Raw genomic sequence first — 21,441 nt, 5'->3', positions numbered from 1 at the left:
TCATTGAGAGGTTGAGAGAGGTGTGAAAGCCCAAGTAGGAAGGCGGTAAAGAATGAAGAGTGTTGGTGACCGTCTGTTTGTCTGGGATAACCTCATCAATGTTTAGCAATTGTTCCTGCAAATCTTTCACTTTGGTGAGATGATCTGCCATGGAGTCACCCACATCCATAGAAAGAAGATCCAATTGCCTCTTCAAGTAGGCAACTCTTGCCTCGTTGCGTACCTGATACATTGCTTCCAATGTGTCCCATGCAAGCTTCGACGTCTTGCATGAACGAATGTGCGGAATAATAGTCCTTTTCACTGAAAGGGCTATCAATGACATGGCCTGTGCATCTCTAGAGACCCATCTCTTCTGCTCTTGTGTGGGAGCAGGATCTACATCAGGAGCTCTTTGAGCACCTCCCCTTTGAGGCGTGGCTGGCTGAATGGTATGTGGGCGTGTGTCATCACCACACACGATGCCCCAAAGTCCTTTGGCTACCAGCAAATTACGGATCATAAAACTCCAGAGGGAGTAGTCAGATCCATCTAGCCTGTCCTCCTGGGTGAGCACACCAAATACATCTGTAGCATTCTGTGCCATGTCAACAAAGTATAACTGCAAGCAAACCAAGCACCAATGTGCACTGCCAGGCAACCAAATGTCCTGTGCAAATGTATGCCTGCAAACCAAAGCAAGTGTAAACCTGCACCAAATTGTCCAATTACACTCAATGTGTATACATACGCGACAAATCGCAGCTGTAATGCCCAATTACATGCTCCAATCTGAAAATCCCCAATTTTTATGCACTCCAATCGCTTCAATGTGCATCTAATTGGCCAATTTTCACAAAAGCCCCAAATTTCTGCAAGTGAAAGAGGTTCAATTTGCCAATTTTGACCTCAATTTTGAAAACCCCCAAATTTCTGCAAATGAGAGGTTCAATTTGCTGATTTTGACCTCAATTTCAAAAACCCCCAAATTGCAATTTGTCCTGAAATTGAGAAATCCCCCAAATTTGCCTGAATCCTGTACCACCTGCAAGCTTTCAAATCTTCAAAGCAAAATCTGCCTCCAAACCAAATGTTTATTTTTCTGTTTGTTGAAACAAAGGTACCTGGGCAGCCGGGAAGAGACCTTGTTGAAGGGAGTCGTTGCAGGTGAAGGCGTTGGAGGGAGTCGATGCAATGTTGGGTGTTGTAGGGAGTCGTTGCAGAGGACGGATGCGTGCTCTGGGCGGTGGCGGACCAGCAGAGGCGGACCAGCAGAAACGAGCGCTGGACGCTGGTGTCGGGCGAGCAGATGGCTGTGGGCAGCCGACGGGCCAGTCGTAGGCGGGAGAATAGCAGACGGGCGCTGGCTAGGTGAGCAGGCATGCTGGAGCCAGCTAGGCGAGCTGGAGTCGCTAGCGATGAGGTAGGCGGAGGCGGCGAACAAAGGCCACGAGGCAGTCGTGGGCTAGCGTTGGGAGCGAACAGAGGGCGCCTGGAGTCGCCGACATAGGACGGCCAGAGCAGGAACGGCAACGGGTGCTGGTGGGGACGGAGCAGCAGCAGAACGGACGAGGCCAGGGCGGAGCGGGAGGTATCGACCGTCGACGTGGCAGAGACGGGCTCGACGGAACGGGGGGTCGACACAACGGTGGGCCGGCGGCTGCTGCGACGGAGCGGAGGCGCACCTGGGCGTTGACGGAACAGGACGCCGGTCGGAAGTGGAGGATCCGCCCGCGAGCTGGGCGGCGGCGGTGGGCTCTCCACTAGTGCCGCCCGATTCTGGTGGCTGGACGGAGGAGCGCCGACGGAACCAGACAATCCGGCGACGGAAAAACACAGCGTTGACGGAAAAACGCAGGCGACGGACGGAACGCCTATTTTCGACGGAATTTCGCAGGGTTTTTTTCCAGCTGCAGTTTTCCAAGGCCAGCTCCCAACTCCCAGCTCTGATACCAAATGTTGGGTGTTGGACTCACACACTCACACACAAACCTGCACATTAGGGTTAGGTGCAGGGTAGAGAAGCTCACACAGAAATGAGAGAGAAATGAAATGAAATGAAATGATATATTAACGTCTTCAAAAGGCCAAAATGACCTATGAGACCAAAAAGGTTACAACAATTGGTGGATCTGATACAATGTCTGTGTAAGAAAAGCTAAAAACAACTAACTGAAACTGAAATAACTGTGAGGAAAAGTACAGTACTAGGAGCTCCTAATGGATAACATCTGGGAGGAAAACTCTAGCAACAAAGGTAAGCATCATACACATCACTATCCAAAGATGTCTCTCATCGGTCGATGGCGGATATCCTCAATGTCCTCCATGGTGAGTACTCTGACTGGACGTCTCCCATGCCGTGCTAGTATGGTCCTGATCCTCTGTTGTAGTCTCCGCCGGTGTCGAGATGGGCCTCTCATCTTGGGGCGCCTGGACCGCCCCAGCTCTATAGCCCGCAATCAGTGTACCTCTAGTGCGGCTATACTCTGGGGCTAGCTGCAATGCCTGCTGGCCTGACTGCTCAATCTTTGGTCGAAAGAAGTCTGTAATCTGCCTCTGTAGGTGTGTCTCCCTCTCTGATCCCGTCCCTCTCAAGAGACCCTCTCTATGTCTACGAAGCTCCAGCAAGTATAATCCGAGGCATCTCTGATCCTGGTATCTCATGACTCTAGAAAGTGGTCCGAAACCCTCTCTAAACAGGCAGTGAAAACAGCCTCATATCTCATAATATACTGGACAGTGACATATGTAATGTAACTCTGTCTCTGGCTCCATCTGGCATAGCTGACAAATCCTGGCCTCAGCTGGTACTCCTCTGAATCTGCCAGTCTCAATCTCTAGCTGGTGTGAGGATGTGCGCATCTGACCAATAACACACCGTACCCCATGAGAAAGATGAGTATCCATGTAGCTGGGTCTAATCACAAACCCATCCTGCGTGAGCTGGAGAAGATGATCCCTATAGAAAGCCATCTTCGTACCAAGCTCCTGTGTCGGCTGTATCCATGTCCTCCTAGTGTCCAGCTGAATCAAGTCCTGCCTGATAAGTCTGGTAATCTCTACCCGTGTGAGAGAGAGGGAGGGTGCATCCAGGGAGTACTGAAATGGAGGTAGCCTTTCCATACTAAAGCCATGCAACTGGAACCAAGCTGTCATCTATGCATACCAACATGATCCGTCTCCCTGTGATGCCAACTGTCGTGAAGACTCCAGGGCTAAGCGAGCATATCTGTCTCTAGGGAGAGCCCAAGTGCTATGTATAAAGGAGACTGATCGAGTGAGTGCCTCTACCACCAATGGGGGGGCAGCCATCTCTGCACGGATAATATCATGTGGTACGGAGGCCTTGGCCCTAATCATCCGGGAAATCATAGAAACCAAGGGCCTCTCCATATGTCTCCATCCATCAGTGCTACCAGCTCGGCTGTGGTGATCCACTGAGGGTCCCCATATCTCCACTCCATACAGCATGGCTGAAGTGACCAAAGTGTCAAAGAGCCAGAGCTTTGTTCGAGGTTCGTGAAACTGAACCTGCGAACATATCCTCTCTAGTCTCCCCAATGCTCCATAAGCTCTGGTCAATCTGGTCTCCGCTGCTCTCCTCAAGGAAAATAGTGGGCCACTGAAAACCACACCAAGGTAAGTATATGCATCTGTATACTCCACTGTCTCCTGACCATATGTAAAGGTGGGTACTGACCTCCTAACCCACTGTGCTGTGGTGTTAAACACCATCACCTTGGTTTTACCAAGGTTAACAGACAATCCACTGTCCTGTGCAAATGTGTGCAATGCATCCAAATGACGCTGCATCCCCTCTGGAGAATCTGAGATCAGCACAATATCATCAACATACAATAACAGCAGAATCCATGTCCCTGCTAGCTGTGCTCCGCTGTCACCCTCCCGCTCTACATAGTCTAAAACCTCATCCACGTACATTCCAAATAAGGTGGGAGAAAGGGGGCAGCCCTGTTTCACTCCAATAGTGGAGTGAGCCATCTCAGATATACCCTGAGTAGTACGTACCTGTCCCACAACTGTCTTGTATAAAGCCATGATTCCCCAAATCAGCTCTGTGGGCACTCCCATCTCCTGTAGTCTGCGCATCAATCTGGCTCTCGGTACTGTGTCAAAGGCTTTGCGGAAATCCACAAAGCAACAATAAATCCTCCTGCCATATAATCTGCCCTCCTCAATAATAGCTCTGAGTGTCAAGATATGGTCAAGAGTGGAGAAACCTCTCCTGAACCCTGCCTGCCCTGATGCACGTATGCCCTCTCTCTCTGCCCATCTACTCAACTCCTGCTCAAGAACAGATGCATATAATCTAGCCAATGTGTGACCAATCATGATGGTACGATAATTCCCAGGAAGCATGGGATCCCCTAACTTGAAGATAGGCACAATCGTGGACATATTCCAAGTCTCAGGAAAACCCTCACACATGGCTCGGTTAAACATCATAGCAATAAGCTCTGCAAGCATATCTCTGGCATGAATAAAGTGCTCTGCTACCAAACCATCATGATCATATGCTCTCCCAGTCCTCATCCTGTCAATAGCTTTCTTTACCATCTCAGCAGTAAAGAAAGCACATGTCTCTGGGCATGGCTCCGATGGGTCTGGCAGGGGCGGCTGTCCTGCTGCTGTGTACAGGGATGCTGCATACTCACCCCAAATCTCTGTGGAGGTAATGGCTGGTGATGGTGAATGCTCATGAAATAGTCTCCATGCCTCGCCTGAGTCCCGACTCATAAATAACTGATACAAATCCCTCTCTAACTGAGCAAGATAAGCCCTCTTCTTCCGTCGCACTAGGTGCCGGAAGGTAATCCGTGTGACTGTCTGTGAGTGGTAACACCCATGAGCACCTCTCTCTGTAATCTGATCCTCATCTCTCTACACTCCTCATCATACCAACTGTTCTGGGGCATGTTCCCAAATCGTCTCCATGTAGGCTGACTATGGGGATATGCCTCTAATGCTGCAGCATGAAGCGTATCTATCAATATCTGAGTGAGCTCATCTAATGGCCGTCCCGGCTCCTCGGCACATAAGCGTCTGTATATCTCATCCGTGTACACGGTGTCAGTCTCCCTCGTAAAGGTATAACGAGTGTGTGTGGAGACCTGTCCCAATGGAGCGGTGCTGAACTGAAATGTGAGAGTGAAGGACAAGATAGCATGATCCACTGCTATTCCAACCGGCCTAGTGCCTACCATAAAATCTTGAAAAGAGGGAATGAGACTGGGCTGAGCCATAACATAGTCCACTGTACTAGCACCATGCCTATGTGGAAAGCAAGTGAAACCGCCCGATGTCGGGAATCTCTGTAGGCCATTCAGGATGGCCAATCCATGTGCAGTCCCCATGTCTATCAAATACCGCCCATACACTGTATGTTCCTCATCCTGTGATAGTCTAGATAGGCCCATATCCCTAACATCAAGCTCCCTCAACATCTCCTCTGAGGTATCATAAAATACTGTCTGGTTATGGGCGGTCCTGGCATTGAAGTCCCCCAGGAGAATGATGTCACCATCCCTGGAGAACTCCCAAATATCATCATCCAAAATAGAAAAGGGAGACTGCTCGCTAGGTGATGCATACACTGATGTACTAAGAGCAAAATAGCATATAGCAATGTAGAGATATCTGCCCGTCCCTGGCCTCAGTCTAACCCACATGTACCTAGCCTGCTCATCTCTGCGGACTATATGTATCAGTGGCTGTAGCTCCTCTCTAAACAATACTGCCACTCCTCCTGAGCCCCATCCTCTATGCTCTGAACGAGTCTCCTGTCTACAAGCTGTCTCCCATCGGTATCCACTAACATGTGGCATGGACTGTCCAGGAGCCTGATGCGTCTCACAGTAGAAGATGATGTCCCTCCCAGTGAAACTATCCTCAAAAGCCCCTACATCAAGACGTAGAGATCCATTACAATTCCAAATAGCAACTTTGAGTGTAGTCCCATAGGTCTCGCGCCGTCATGAAGAGCGCCTCTCCATAATCACCACTCTACCATCTCTATAGAAGGCCACTTTCCCTTTCTCTCGGGCTGCCCTTATCTCTGGCATAACTTCTTTCATGTGAGCAAGTTGCGAGAGTGTGAGGTCATCTCCAAGAAATATTCCCGTCTTCTTGAGTGTAGGACGTCTCTTCAAGAAGTCCTTCTTCACTTCCATGGAGGGGAAACGAATGATAAGTGCTCTCTCCTTAGAAGATTCGCCACCACTACCTTCTCTCTTCTTTCCCACTCTCCATGCCTTTGTGTGCGTGGCTTCAATGCCCATCATAGAGAAGAGCTCCTTGGTTTCCCCTTCCGCATCATCACGGTCTTTTAGACCGGACACTCGTACATGTAAGGCCCGGGTCTTCCTCCTGCCCAGTCAGGGATAGGTGGCCAGCAGGTCCCACCCCGATGGACGAGGATTCAGACTCAGTGCCCGTTGAGGCCGCCGGTGGAGCCCCCCACGTGGAGACCCCGCTCCCGCCTCCCCCCGCGGGGGGGCCCGCCCCCTCCATGGAGCAGATTCCTGAGGATCCCGGGCCGCGCTCTGCGACACCCGGCTCCTCTTCCCCTCACCCGGAGAGCACTCCTTCCACCCCCCCCTCTCCCCCCCCCAGCCCCCCCCCCTCCCGCCTCCCCCGGCGGCCCCCCCTGACACCTATCCTCTGGCAGATGCCTCTCCCCGCCAGACCACCCACTGCCCCGGGGCAGCGCAGCTGGGTAGGCCAGAGTTCAGTCCAGCGGCGGCTGTTCCACCGCCACTCCGGGCCGGTGGAGATGGCGATCTTAGCTTCGCCCGCCACAAAGTTCTCTCCAGCCTCCCCTGGGGGGCCCCCGCGAGTGATGGGGCTCCCAGTGGATTACGGTTTTTTCAGGTGCCTCCAGGTGGATGCTGGCCCGTTCGAGACACTGGTCGCGCCCTTGCGAGTTTGCGTGGTGTGCCATCCCTCTCGCTCTCCTTCAGTGGTGAGCAGCATGGTGGCCTTCTCCTTTCCTCTCAGTGTTGCCCCAGACACAGCATGGGATTGCAACTCTGTAGAGGAAGTTTTGCGTGATCAGATACTGGAGTTTTCTCACCACTTCAGTGACTTGGGGCTCACGGACCTACTGCAGACCCGATTACACTCAACCCGCATGAGCTTGTTTGGTATAGGAGATTGGCGGGCGGATCCGGTCCACACCTCTGTTGAGGCGGTGCTACTGATTCTCCTCCATGCCGCCCCGAGGGTGCAGCCTACCTTTAGATACATATATGCAGAGGATTGGTCTCACGCCTATGCCCTGGACAGGGCGAAGGCGGAGTGGGGCTGGACATAGAGACAGGTCACCCTCTTTTTGGAGAGACTCCGCACCCGGACAGACAGTGACTATTCTCCCTCCAAGCCGGCGCCCAAGACTCACAGAGTGGAGGGCAGATCATCCGGGCCGGCTGAGAGGGGTGAGCTAGTGGCGGCTGCTTCACTTGCCATAGCTCATCCATGAGGGTCTCGGTGGACATCGCTGCTACATTGGTCGGGGCAGACTTCGCCAGGAGATCCAGAGGGCTCTCGTTGGAGGACCCATAGATATCCTTTTCATCCAGGAACACCACCTTTCTGCCGGGCGTACCCGCACCTGCGGGAAGATCTTGCCAGGCAGGAGTCACACTTTTTGGTCACCGGCATATGGCTCCCAGGGGAACCAGGGTGGAGTATGCATCTCAGTCAGCGAGCAGCTTCTATCCGAGGTTGTGGATTCTGGCATTCTGGTCCAGGGTCGAGCGCAGTGGATCATCCTTCAGGTTGGGGAAGACCGCATTGGCTTCCTCAACTTCTACGCCCCTAATGGGGCGACCGGGAGAGTCGAGTTCTGGAGCACCATTAGGCAGTCCCTCCCCGTGGCAGACCATTGGTGCCTAGGGGGGGATTGCAACATGCTGGAGGATGCAGAGGACAGGATGGGGGGCAGCCAGGAGACCATTCATGGGCCGGAGCTCCCTGCCTGGGAGGAACTAGTGTTGCAGGTGACAGGCCAGGATCCGTGGCCTCTCTCGGAGTTTGGCAGGTTGCAGGGGAGTTTATCTTTCTCGCGCTCGGATAGACGGGCCACAGGAGTTAACCTTTCCCACATCGACAGGTTTTACATTGATGAGTGGGCTTGTGATAGAGGTGGCACTGTGGGCATACTTGGGCTCCTCGTTTTCAGACCACTTTCGAGTGCTTCTCTAGATCGAGGACCCTACGAGAGGAGAGCGAGGCCAGAGCGTCCAGATTCCAGATTGTCTCATAGAGGAGCCCGAGATTGCGACCAGAGTTGAGCAGGTCTGGCAGGAGCTGCAGTTCAGGAGAGGATCGGCAGCCAGCGATCTTGCCAGGGGCTTGCAGGAGATCAGTAGGATGCTCAGACAGGCTGCCCTGGACCATCTGGAGGCCTTCAGAGAGCAGGAGAGGAGCCTGCGGAGGAGTCTAGCGTCCCTTCAGAGACTCCAGGAGAGGGATCCTACGAGCCCTTGGATTTCAGAGCAGATGGAGTCAGCTCGCACAGAGATCAGATCCATCGAGGAGAGGAGGGTGGAGTTCCGATTCCATGCTCGGGCTTCTTTTTGGACACAGGTTGGAGACAGAGTGACTCGAGATTTCTTTGAGGCAACAGGGCCTCGCTTCAGACGAGAGGGTCTCAGGCGTCTTCGGCAGGCTGATGGCCAGGTTGTGGTGGATCCCCCCAGGGTTCGGGCGATAGCCACAGATTTTTACAGGGATCTGCTCTCTGCTGAACCAGCAGATGACAGGGTGAGAGAGGCTCGGGAGGCAATCTGGAGCTTCACGAGACCGGTTGTGCCGGCCCATTTGCAGCACTCCCTTCTCTCCCCCTTCTCGGATACGGAACTGGAGGAGGCTCTTCAGGCACTTCCTCGAGGCAAATGCCCAGGAGAGGACGGTCTCTCAGTGGCTTTCTTCCAGAGGTACTGGGGTCTCTTGCATAGGGGTTTCAGATTGGCATTCCAGGAGATTATGGAGTCGGGAGACATGCCAAACAGCATGGCAGAGGGGTTGATTCACTTGATCCCCAAAGAGGGAGGAGACAGACTGGAGATTAGACAGTGGAGACCGATCACCTTGCTAGGCACGGCCTACAAGGTCCTAGCTAAGGCGATCAACAGGCGGCTTCAGCCTCACCTTCCGGACATCATCCACTCCACGCAGACAGGCTTTATCCAGGATAGGAGCATCCTGGATAACATCTTCTCTTTCTGGGAGGCTACGGCTTTGGCTAGATTTCGGCAGGAGGATCTCGCTCCTTCTCGACTTTGAGAAGGCATATGATCGGGTGGACTGGGCCTTCTTGGAAGGCACTATGGAGAGGATGGGCTTCCCCCCTCAATGGATCCGTGGGGTCTCTGCACTCTACACATCGGCTCATAGCCAGGTGCTGATACAGGGCGTGCGCGGAGAGGGGTTCCAGCTCTCGCGCTCGGTGCGGCAGGGGTGCCCCTTGGCGCCCTTTCTTTTTCTTTTTGTGGCGGAGGCCATGAGCACTTTTTTGACGGCACAGGATACAGGTTTGCGGGGCCTCCAGCTCCCCATCCGCACTTCGGAGGAGCTCCTAGACTCGGAGTTTGCGGATGACACTGCTGTCTATCTTCAGGAAGGAGAGGAGAACCTCCGCCGCTTCGCCTCAGCCATGGACAGGTTTTGCAGAGCTTCGGGCGCTTTGATCAACTGGCACAAGTCGTGTGGGTTGTGGGTCAGTTCTATGCCCCCCCCCGACTTGGAGGCCAGTTTTGATGGTTTTCAGTGGCTGCCCCCCGGCACTACAGTGCGCTATTTGGGATAATATGTGGGCATTGACATATCTCCGGAGCAGCAGATAGCCCCCCTTCTTCTGAGCATTCGGAAGAAGCTTCTGTATTGGAGTACCGCTCGTTTATCTCTGGCTGGCCGAGTGGTTGTGGCCAACCAGGTTCTGCTTGCTACCATGTGGTACATCACTTCTTGCTGGGCCTTCTCTCGGGCGTGCATTGGCCAGGTGCAGAGGCTCATCAGGAACTTTCTTTGGTCCGGTGGCGACGGGCGGCCCGCTAGGGCCAAGGTGGCATGGGCTGTGATCACTCAGCCGAGGGAGAGAGGCGGCCTGGGCATTGTTGATCCTATTTGCCAAAGCCGAGCTTTGCTTGGCAAGTTGGTGGTTCGTGGCCTCCTACCAGGCGCTGAGCCGTGGAAGGAGTTTCTTGTTTCCAGGATTCTCAGCCGCACTCCTCCTCTTAGCGGCCCTTGGACCCCCAGCATCAGGTGGATCTTTACAGAGCAGCAATCCAGAGGAGTGGGCCTTGGCTTCGAGGAGCGTTTTGCAGCTAGCCTTCTGAGGGCCTGGGCGCATCTGAGGCCGTCACTCTTCCAGACTCCCCCGGGGCACCGATGAGGAGCGCCTGAGGCAGCCATTGATCTGGAACCCCTTGATCCGACTTCCCAGTGGTCATATGGTTGGAACGGGGTCTCACGTGTCGTGGGGCCCGTTGAGCTCCGGCCCAACCCAGTCCCTAGACGACTGGATATGTTTTCAGCAGCTGCCTCTAGAGGCTCAAGAGAGGAGACTCAGCGGGATGAGGGGCAGAGAGTTGATGAGGCAGGACATTGAGGCGGCCATCCCCCGGGAGTGGCGGACCCCAGTACAGGACCCTCCACCTCCACAGTGGATGGGCGTCTTTACTCGGCATGAGATCCTTCTAGCGGTCTACGGCTCAGCAGAGAGAGTCGCCCCACTCACTTTCGAGGTGGGAGAGGGTGGCCAGCTTCAGAGGACACGACTAGATTTGGATGAGCTCCAGGGTTGTATTTTTCAGAGGGTGCGGGTGGTCGGCTTTCATCAGAGACAGTGGCATGTAGACCCCTCACCGGCCTCGATAGGGGAGGACTTTTCTTGGAGATTATGGGCTTGGGACAGCAAGCCTCTTATTCGCCTTCAGTGGGATCCAGGTGAGTGGTTTTGGCGAGATCCCTACTCGGCCCCTACCAGCCCAGGCATCCCCTTTTTTCAGTACACAGCGAGGCTGGGGCGACGGATTCAGAGGCACAGGATAGCGGGCACCCCGGCGGCGGCCGAGCATTGGCAGCGACAGGGGCTCTCCCCTGCCTTCCTTAGGGACTTCTGGCAGCGCCTTTGGGCCAGCTTCCGGCCCCGGAAGGTGACGCTTTTTCTCTAGCTTACAGCGCATAGAGGACTGGCTGTGGGGGCCTGGCTAGCTTTTGGCAGACACCCAGCGTCCTGCCCTCGGTGCGGCCATGCACAGGAGTCGCAGCGGCACTGCTTATGGGATTGCCCACAGGCACAGCAAGTCTGGCAGCGCACTCTCAGGATAGTTTTTGCAGGCTCGCCAGGTGAGATGATGGTGACGTGGGGTGCGGTGGCTTGGGCCACAGACAGCGGCCCGGCCCTTGGATATGAGGACGTCCCTGGCAGTGCGACCATCCAAGTCTCTGAGAGGGCGATGGCGGTGGTTCCGACGCCAGACTTCTCTTCGGCAGTCTCCCAGGAGGGGGACCGGCACAGATGGGAGATGATCAGCAGCATGACGGCTTGGCACATATGGAGAGCCCGATGCAGGGAGGCCATTGACCGCCAGGCGACTCCACCGGCGGAGGTCATACAGGCCCTCTGGGTGGACATCATTCACACCTTGAGAGGACACTGGGAGAAACTTCAGGGCGACTCGGATCGCATGAGAGGTCGCCGCAAGGCTTTCCTCCGCACTTGGCAGCCTGGCCCTTTCCTCATCGCGAGGGGCGAGGATGTCACTTGGCACCATAGGCCTCCAGTTTGGCTCTTCTCACCTCCCACATGTACTACTAGGTAGCCCCCCCCCAGAGAGCGGCCAGCCACGGGGGTGGAGCTCAGGTGTTCACTGTGTGTTTTATCCCTCCTTGTGAGGTGAGCTTTGTAGCCTTATGGCGTTTTCTCATTAACTAATAGAAGGATCGTTTTTCCAAAAAAAAAATAGAGCTGGTACAGCAAGTACAACTCTCCATGTACAGTGATTGGTACAATAGGTACAGTGGCTGGTACAACAAGTATAGAAGCTGGTACAGTCGGTACAATGGGTGGTACAGCAAGTGCAACAAGTACAAGGACTGGTACAACCCGTACAATGGCTGGTACAGTAGGTACAAAGGCTAGTACAACAAGTACAATGGCTAGAAATCATAATAAATGATTAAATACCCTTGCCTTCAGTATTTCTTCGCGATGGAAGCCTCCAAAACAATTCCCAACAGCCGGTATTATTCATGGACAGCCTTCAAGAAAGAGAGAAAGAGAGAGAGAGAAAGAGAGTAGCGATCATTAGGGCAGCCTATAACGGTGATAGAGGCTAGTGTGCAGCAAGAGAGCCTCTATTAATGAAGAGAAAGGGCTCCAATTTATAGATTTGGGCCTCCCATGAGCTAAAATGGCAAGAGAAGGCTACAATGACAAGTGGAGAGCCACACAATAGTTGGAGTGACAAGTGTGAGGCTACTTGTTTCACTTTGATCCACTTTCTAACAAGTGTCAGGCTACTTGTCTCACTTTGATCCACTTTCTTGCCACATGTCCCAATCTAAGAGATGGGTCCTTCCATAAACTTTATCTCTAAAAATATCCCAACTAGTAGACATTCTGTCATAGGCACTTTGCCAACTCTTGGTATCTGCTCAATTTGTGATGTAATGACGCGAACAGAATTTTCATCGGAGTCGGACCAAAAATAGCAACTCTCCTAAATTTTAGGAGTGTGGTCCTTTGTATTCTAGGATAATCCCCCATTCCCAAAGCTTGTACTTTCCAAATATTTAGACATCCTGGAGTCCACCAAACCCCTTTCATACTTGGAAATGTCCAAGCTGGTGACACACACACACACACACACACACACACATATATATATATATATATATGTATGTATGTATGTGCGCGAGTGAATATATATATATATATATATATATATATATATATATATATATATGTATGTATGTATGTGCGCACATACATACATACATATATATATATATAATATTATATATATATTATTATATATATATAATATTATATATATATATAATATTTATATATATATATATAATATTATATATAATATATAATATTATATATATATATAATATTATATATATATAATATTATATATATATAATATTTATATATATATATAATATTATATATAATATATAATATTATATATATATATATAATATTATATATATATATATGTATGTATGTGTGCGCGTGTGTATGTGTGTGTGCGCGCGCGCGCACACACACACACACACACACCATAGTCCACATGTCACATGGGTCGGGGGACGGGAACGGGAACGGGGAAGGGTTTGTGGATGGGGAACGCCCGGAGGCAGGGAACGGGGACGGGGACGGGACGTGTCTATGGGCATTCACCTCTTCCTACCAAGACCAACCTGAACCCTTGCCCCCAACACGGACTGCTGGTGCTCGCGAGGAAGAGGCCATTGAAGGCTGATGGCAACTTAGATGGAGCTTTGGCACACTCAAGCCTCAAGAACTTGTGTAGTGTGCAGTTTGCACACTCCAGAGGAGAGATGGAAGAGAGCAAGTGTGCACAACAAAGATTCGCACATAAGCCTTTAGATAGGCTTTTTTTAAAACATTAAAACTTAAAACTTAAAACCTAAGAGGCAAAGCCTTCCAAAAAAAATTTCACGTCCCCAAACACCTCCCGTCCCACAAATTTAAGACGTCCCCTGATATGGGACAGCCATCCCCTTGTGAGGGACGGCACATGGGACGTCCCCCCTGCAGAGGGACGCATTCCCGTGTGCAAGGGAGGCCGGAACGGGGTTCCCCCGTCCCTAAGGCCCGGGACGGGTGTCCCCTGTTACTATGACACACACACAAGCAAGAGCTTTTTTGACTTTGGCTGTCTGCTTGAGTTTGCTTGTCTTCTGACCTGAATTTTGTGGGTGCGGTTGTAACTTGTGAATGAAGCCCTGTGGCCTTAGTCGCAATCGTGAAAAAAAGGTATGGACTGTGTTTCTGTGGCATACATAGGGCTGGTCGAGTTCTGTAGAGATCAGAATTCTATGCGTTTGATTATGCGTAGGAGTTCTTGCTTTTTGGCACTCTGCTGGATCCTTTTTGTGTGCACATGGCTATGACAGCAGTGCCTCATGTTGAGAAGATGACACAGGAAGGGGATAAACCCTGGCGCATGCATGAAAGGGACACCTATGAGGAGGAAGAGAAAGAGAGAGCGGCGTGGACTGTAGCATGCTTCTGGGCTGCTGTACAGCACTGTCTGCCTGTATACACATGGCTGTGGTGGTCTTTCTGAAATTGTTCATACAGTAGAAGACCCACACGTGTGCTATTCAGGGGCACCAGCGGGCTGAAACACGTCATGGAGATCTACCCCTTCCTAGGCAAAAGATCTGCCCCACTTGTCTGCCTTGATGTTAGCGGGCGCCTGGCACTTGGCCTAATGAGCTACCATGACATTTGTACACACATCAATTCCAAGTGGGTTACAAAACTGTGCAGGCTTCACACACTAAAAACTGCCTGGGCTTGCCCAAGCCTACCCTGATGGTGATTGGCTTGCCATGTCCCTGGACTAGGGCTCACAACGGGGTGCATTTCACTAACCCAAAATTGGCACATATGGTGATTAATATGCCACCTGGCAGCCAAGTGCAAGGTGCACATGACAATAGGAAAAGAAATAACACGAGGGTACCTAAACAAGACAAGCGTGCACTGGTCCAGGTCTTTGCATGGCACACACCCGAACAATGTATTGACTGATGCGACAGATGGGACACGGATAAGTCTGCTTGAACAAAGCATGGCTGACCCCACAGATTGGATGCTTTGAAACAATTACCTTGTGGTGTTGTTTTGGGGTTTGGAAGTAAACCTTTCATGCACCAGCTGCTCCATTATGCACACTCCCATTCCCCGCAAAGAAAAAAAAAAGATGGACACCATGTAGGCATGATGGCCAGAATGCCCAGCTCCATCCCTCGTGGCAGCATGACTTTTCAACCCATGCATCTGGGACATCACGCAGGCATGACAGCCATGAGTCAGCATGGGAACCTCTACGACGGCTAGCTCTGGTTGGCTAACTAAGCATTACGCAAGTATGCAAAGCCACAAGGCAGCCTAGGAATCTCTACATCATGCAAGATGACTAACCACTTGTGAGCTCGATACCTATACATGAGAGCAGTTATGGTTAATTGGCTAGCTAACCCACTGTAACATGTGTGATTCCTTGTGCCTAACCATGAAGCCATGGCCGCAACTATCCTGCACAAGGTGCTGTAACAGCCCATGTGCATGTAGAGAAAATCCAAACTGTACCCGAATGTCTAAGACAAGCATGCAGTGGTCCCCTTAGAATTGGTTCAATAATGATCTTCATAATCAGGGAATTTAAGAGCCCATACAACTAAAGACCTAAACCTAAAGGAGAGAACGAGTCATGCCCTAGTGAGCCCTAGCAAAGCATGACTGAAAAAAATCTGATCTGATACCATGCAAAAACCAGATCTGACATAAGATACAAAAATACTGGCTCTTTTTCTCAGTCATTGGACCAGCTTTAGGAAAGCCAATCTCCATAGGACGAATGATTCGCATATGAAGCTAAACATGACTACAATGTATCAAGGCACCTTGAAGAGGTAGTTTGGAACCCCATAATCTCAATGAATGATGACTGCATGGTGTGCTGCATGCAGGATGCATGTGCCATTAATGGACTTCCTGCAGAGTAGGAGGGGACTCAGACAGAAGAGCTGTATTTGAAAAAAATTTCTTTGGCATGAGTTCTCAGCTTTTGAACTCGCAATGCCTTGGGTAGGGTGAATCGTGAGGTAAACACTTGGGCAAGAGCCCACCGACAGCTTCATTTGATGTTTTATGCCATGATTCCCAATATAAAAGACGAAATCTCCAACTACATGAGCCCTGACTGTGCTAAAGAACTCTGCCCTCATTTAAGTCCTGCCCTAGTTTTCTCACTTTGCCCTAAGTCTCCATATGTACTACATGTTCCATTCTACCCTAATTCTTCCATCTACCACATGAAAGAGAAAATCTGCATGTATTGCATATCCTCTAATTCACAATGTCAGAGAGCTCTGCCCTGATTTTAAATGTGATCGAGCTCTGCCCTAATTTGACGTATGTCCTTCACGTGCATCTAATTGACAATGTGCCTTATGTGTGCCCTGGATTGATGCATGCCCTATGTATCCCCTGATTCGATGCATGCCTATGTATGCCCTAATCTGATGTATGCCTTATAGTACATGTATGTCCTGATTGTAAATGTTTGTGGTATGCCTTCATTTTGCCCTGATTTTCCATTAAAAAAAGAATGACTTACCGATGGATCTGGGGGGAAGTCTGAGAGCATGAGAGCGGAGCTGAATCGATCGTGCTACAGCAGGCGAGGTGCGGGCTGAAAAGGCGGGGAGCTTGACGAAAGAGGAGGCGGCCGCCTGCAGGAAACAAGAGGAAGGGGACGAAGCTATGGCGGAGGCAGCCATCTCTGAATGTGTGTGTGCAGGAATTGAGGAGAGAAAACACACAGCTGCACGGAGAAAGGGAGGGTGGTAGGTGGGTACTATGGAGGGTTTTACTTGAGAGGGAGAGAAGCACTTTGTGCCTGCCAACCTCGTGTACATCAAACCCCTACGACAATCACAACGTCCCCCATGAAAATGTTGGACAAAGCCCCATGAAAATGTGGACAAAGGAAGCCTGCACTTTTTAAAGCCTCTTATTGGTAGTAGCCTCAATTGGTAGAAGAGGACGATTTTATCCCAAGGTTCTCTGTTTTCGATCTTCGCCTTCGCCGCGCACTATGGTGGATGTGCACCCTTGTACAAATTGTTGGTGGCGGTGTGTGTGAGTTGTACACACACAAGCCAAGTGTAAATATTTATTTACTATTAATTTCAAGTCTTCCTCAAAAAATAAAACTTGCCCTTTGCAAGACATTCTAGAGAGTGGGTGGATTTTTGTGCATCCACTCTTTTTGGGTCACAACAACCTTGTGATCCAATGGTGTCGGGATTTTGTGATTTAATTTTAATTTTTTTTCCATTCTAGATATGTTTAAGATTTGTTTTTAGTGTCATTAAATAGTTGGGAGTGCATAGCTTATTTTAATAATGTGAGAGTGTGAATTGTTAGTCTAATTAGGTTATGTATTTATTGTGGTTGTTAACTTTTAGTTGAGTTAGCCAAAGTATTTGGTAGTCTTAAATTAACATCAGCAATAGGTAGTGTTAGTTGGGCTTTAAGTAGTAAAGTAGGCAGTGTTAGTTGGGCTTTAAGTAGTAGACGTAGTGTTAGATTTACATTAGTCAAAATAGTAGGTAGTGTTGAATTAACATTGGCAATAGGTAGTGTTATTTGGGCTTTAAGTAGTAGAGGTAGTGTTAGTTGGGCTTTAAGTAGTAGAGGTAGTGTTAGTTGGGCTTTTAGTTGAGTTAAATTTACCTTAGCCAAAGTAGTAGTAGTAGTGTTGAATTAACATTGGCAGTAGGTAGTGTTAGTTGGGCTTAAGTAGTAGTAGACGTAGTGTTAAATTTACATTAGTCAAAGTAGTAAACGTAGTGTTAGTTAGGCTTTAAGTAGTAGATGTAGTCTTAGATTTACTTTAATCAAAGTAGTAGAGGTAGTGTTAGATTTACATTAGTCAAAGTAGTAGAGATAGTATTAGACTTACATTAGTCAAAGTAGTAGGTAGTGTTAGTTGGGTGTGAGTTACCTTGTTGTTAAGTTAAATTGAGTTAGATTTACGTTAATAGAAGTATAAGGTGGGGCTAGTTGGGATTTTAAGTGTGTGTTAACTTAGTAATGTTAGTTCCATTTGGCATGTTGTGTAGTTAAGTTTTAGTATATTTTATATAGTATGTGTGTGTGTGTGTGTGTGTGTGTGTGTACGTGTGCGCATGTGCACCCACGTGTGTACATTTGGCATGTTGTGTAGTTAAGTTTTAGTATATTTTATATAGTTTGTGTGTGTGTGTGTGTGTGTGTGTGTACGTGTGCGCATGTGCACCCACGTGTGTACGTGTTCATGTGTGTGTACATACATGCTTATTGTCTTCTTGCTTTTGGTCATCTAGCTCCTCCCTTTGCCCAATTGTAGTGTTAGGCCTTTAGTTATGGCTTATATGCTTTATGTGTGCCACTTGTGTGGGTTCATGGGTACTGTGGCCTATAGCAAGGTGGCTTTACTTCTATATAAAATCTTGTAATATGCTTATACATATTTGTTTAGGCTTTATTTCTTATATTTGTTAAATGTATGAGTTATTGCTTTATTTTTTAAGTAATATGCTTATATTTATTTATTTATGCTTTACTGGTCTTACTTTTTACATAATGTGAGTGGGTGCTCTTTTTAGTCAACAATCTTGTCATCCACCAATGATGTTGGTATTTTGTGATTTTAGTTGTAATTTTTTTCCACTCTAGATTTTGGATATGTTAAAGATTTGTTTTTATTCTCATTAAACATTTGGAAGTGTTTTAAAGGTGTAGCTTTTTAGTATTGTGAGGTTGTGAATTATTAGTCTAATTAGGTTATGTATTTGTCGTGGTTGTTAACTTTTAGTAAAGCTAGATTGAGGCAGTCATACACCGAGCAGTGAGTAAGTTTCCCAAGGGAGATGTTTGCCAATGCAAAAATGCTCATTTGTGAACATGGTGAGATTTCATCGATGCTTATTTGGTGAGTTTGAATAATTTTGGTAGTTCATCATGAGCCCACAAAGCAAGAATCTCATCCAAAATACGGTCCTCCAAACAAATCTCCTAATCCATACATGGTATGATCGCATCTAAGAATGTGATTAATCATCAAACAAGAAGAATTTATTATTTTTTTGCTTCCACTCAACCCCAAATCATAACCTTACACCTCATGTCCTCAACCTCATCTCCCATTAGAAAAATAATAATAATAAAATAAAACCTCTTTTTATTCATATAAAGAATTTTTCAACAAAGGGACACTATTGTCACAAATGGCATGAGAGAGAAAGAGAGCGAGAGAGAGAGAGAGAGAGAGAGAGAGAGAGAGAGAGAGAGAGTGGGAAGATAGATTTGTAGACATTGAAAGCAACGATATATTCTAAAAGAAATTAAAAGTGGCATTCTTATGAGAGAGTATATAAATGTTGAAAGCAAAAACATATTCAAAGAAATTAAAAGTGGCATTCTTATGAGAGAGTATATAAATGTTGAAAGCAAAAACATATTCAAAATTAAATCAAAAGTGGCATCCAATAAGACAATCAATCTTATTGAAATATCTTCATCTCATCAATGTAGCATCGCCCTCCTTCAACATTCTCATCATTATATTGAAACACCCCATAGTAAGAATCCACTTACATGTGTGTCCATCTAAGACTAATACTCACAAAGAATAGCCCGAGAAGCATGACATCATGTACACTATATGGTGAGTACACATGAATATCAATGGGAACATATGGTGAGTACACATGAACATCAATGGGAACATGTGTGTCCGTCTAAGACCGATACTCACAAAGAATAGCCCAAGAAGCATGACATCACGTACACCATATGGTGAGTACACATGAACATCAATGGGAACATAGAAGGGGTAGGGTCCAGCTATAGGCTCCAAACCATTAAGTAATGGTAAGCCACCCTCAAACTAGAGACGAACATAATCATGGGGCAAGCATGCACTGTTAAGGCATACGAGTCCCATATCTCACACCCCCATACCTCATGCTTATCACTAGCACGGCCTTGGGAGGCCCCTCTCCTAAGATAGAGTTCCACATACAAACTCTCATACAAATGAGCCATAATACCAATTATATAGCCCAATAACAAGTTCACACTATTATAAGAATTGTTATGTATCAGTGGTCTCTAATCACTAGCCTCGTTATGTCCAAGCATAGGACACAATGTTATCTCCTTGCTAATGAGAGAAAGACTGGGAGGAGACAAAATATGGATACTGTCATCTAAGTGAAGCAACACTCTCCCAATCGTTGTCTTCATCCATACAATCCCTCCATCTAATCAACCACTCAGAAACTAACATGTTTCTAAGGGTGTTCTCCTTATGATCCTCCACAACTTTCACTAGCTCATAGGGAACATAGACATATAGGTCCGCAAGTCTTGCAAGCTCGTGGTTGAAAACCAAGCTATCTCCTACACCAAGCACCTCTTTCAATATACTAACATGAAAAGACGTGATGATGCGTATATACTACTTCATTAGGTGATACAACCTCATTAATCTTTTCCAAGATCATATGAAGTTCATAATATCTCAAAGATAACATATATACATTTTTAGTCCACATTACCTAAGTGTCTTTAGGGATTCTCAGGTCAACCCATTGGGACTCTAGATGATTGCTTTGGTTTAGCAAATTGGAGGATCTCTTGGTGTTGTTTCAAGGAGTGATCAACCATAGCACTAACTTGGACTTTCTCTAAGCTAATCATCCATGGGGCTCTAGGCTGATAGCCATGTATCAACATAAAAGAGATCATCTTACTAGCAGAATTCTAGCAGTGTTGCAAGCATACTCTACTAACGGAAAATAATCTTCCCAACTAGAATGTCTAACAGAGACATGCACGTAGCATATCCTCCATGGTCTAATTCACACGATGTGTCTGTCTATTAGACTCAATATCATCATGCGAGCTTATACTAATTTTTGTGTCCAATTTCTTGAAAGCCTGATACAAAAAATATCCAGATAACTTAAGAACTTGATCACTGACAATATCTACTAGCAAATCCCCATAAATCAATAAATAAATGAGAAAGTTGCATAGCTGAGATTTTATCTTTTATAGGAATAAATCTCGCCATCTTAGTGAGTCAGTTTCGCTATCACACATAGTAACGTAAAAGTGCTTATTTGAGGACATGATGAGATTGCATCGATGCTTATTTGGTAAGTTTGAATAATTTTGGTAGTTCATCTCATGAGCCCATATAACAAGAATCTCATCCAAAATATGGTCCTCCAAACAAAGCTCCTAATCCATACATAGTATGATCACATCTAAGAATGTGATCGATCATCAAACAAGAAGCATTTCTTATTTTCTTGCTTCCATTCAACCCCAAATCATAACCTTATACCTCATGTCCTCAACCTCATCTCCCATTAGACAAAAGAGAAAATTCAAATAATAAAATAAAACTTATACAAACAAATTTTCAACAAAGGGACAATATTGTCACAAATGGCATGAGAGAGAGAGAGAGAGAGAGAGAGAGATTGAGAGAGAGAGAGGGAGAGTGAGTGTGTGTGTGGGAAGATAGATTTGATAGACATTGAAAGCAAAGATATATTCTAAAAGAAAGAGAGAGAGTGAGTGTGTGTGTGGGAAGATAGATTTAA

The 21,441-nt window shown here is 48.0% G+C and overlaps 1 protein-coding gene across 1 annotated transcript in view; it reads right to left on the bottom strand.

Moving 5' to 3' along the window:
* Window positions 1–16,898, bottom strand: part of LOC147634117 (3-oxoacyl-[acyl-carrier-protein] reductase 4-like) — a 51,990-nt gene extending 35,092 nt beyond the window's left edge. Inside the window, exon 1 of the mRNA XM_086805231.1 lies at window positions 16,395–16,898. Within this exon, the coding sequence (XP_086661357.1) occupies window positions 16,395–16,695 (301 nt within the window). The 5' untranslated portion in view covers window positions 16,696–16,898. The remainder of the gene's footprint in view (window positions 1–16,394) is intronic.
* Between the last annotated feature and the right edge of the window lie 4,543 nt (window positions 16,899–21,441).

Source organism: Cibotium barometz, chromosome 11 (assembly GCF_041138505.1).
Source record: "Cibotium barometz isolate CiBa-2024 chromosome 11, ASM4113850v1, whole genome shotgun sequence".
In the NCBI taxonomy this organism is placed as follows: domain Eukaryota; kingdom Viridiplantae; phylum Streptophyta; class Polypodiopsida; order Cyatheales; family Cibotiaceae; genus Cibotium; species Cibotium barometz.
Note: the sequence above shows the minus strand (reverse complement) of the source record. Positions and strands in the feature narration are given on the sequence as shown.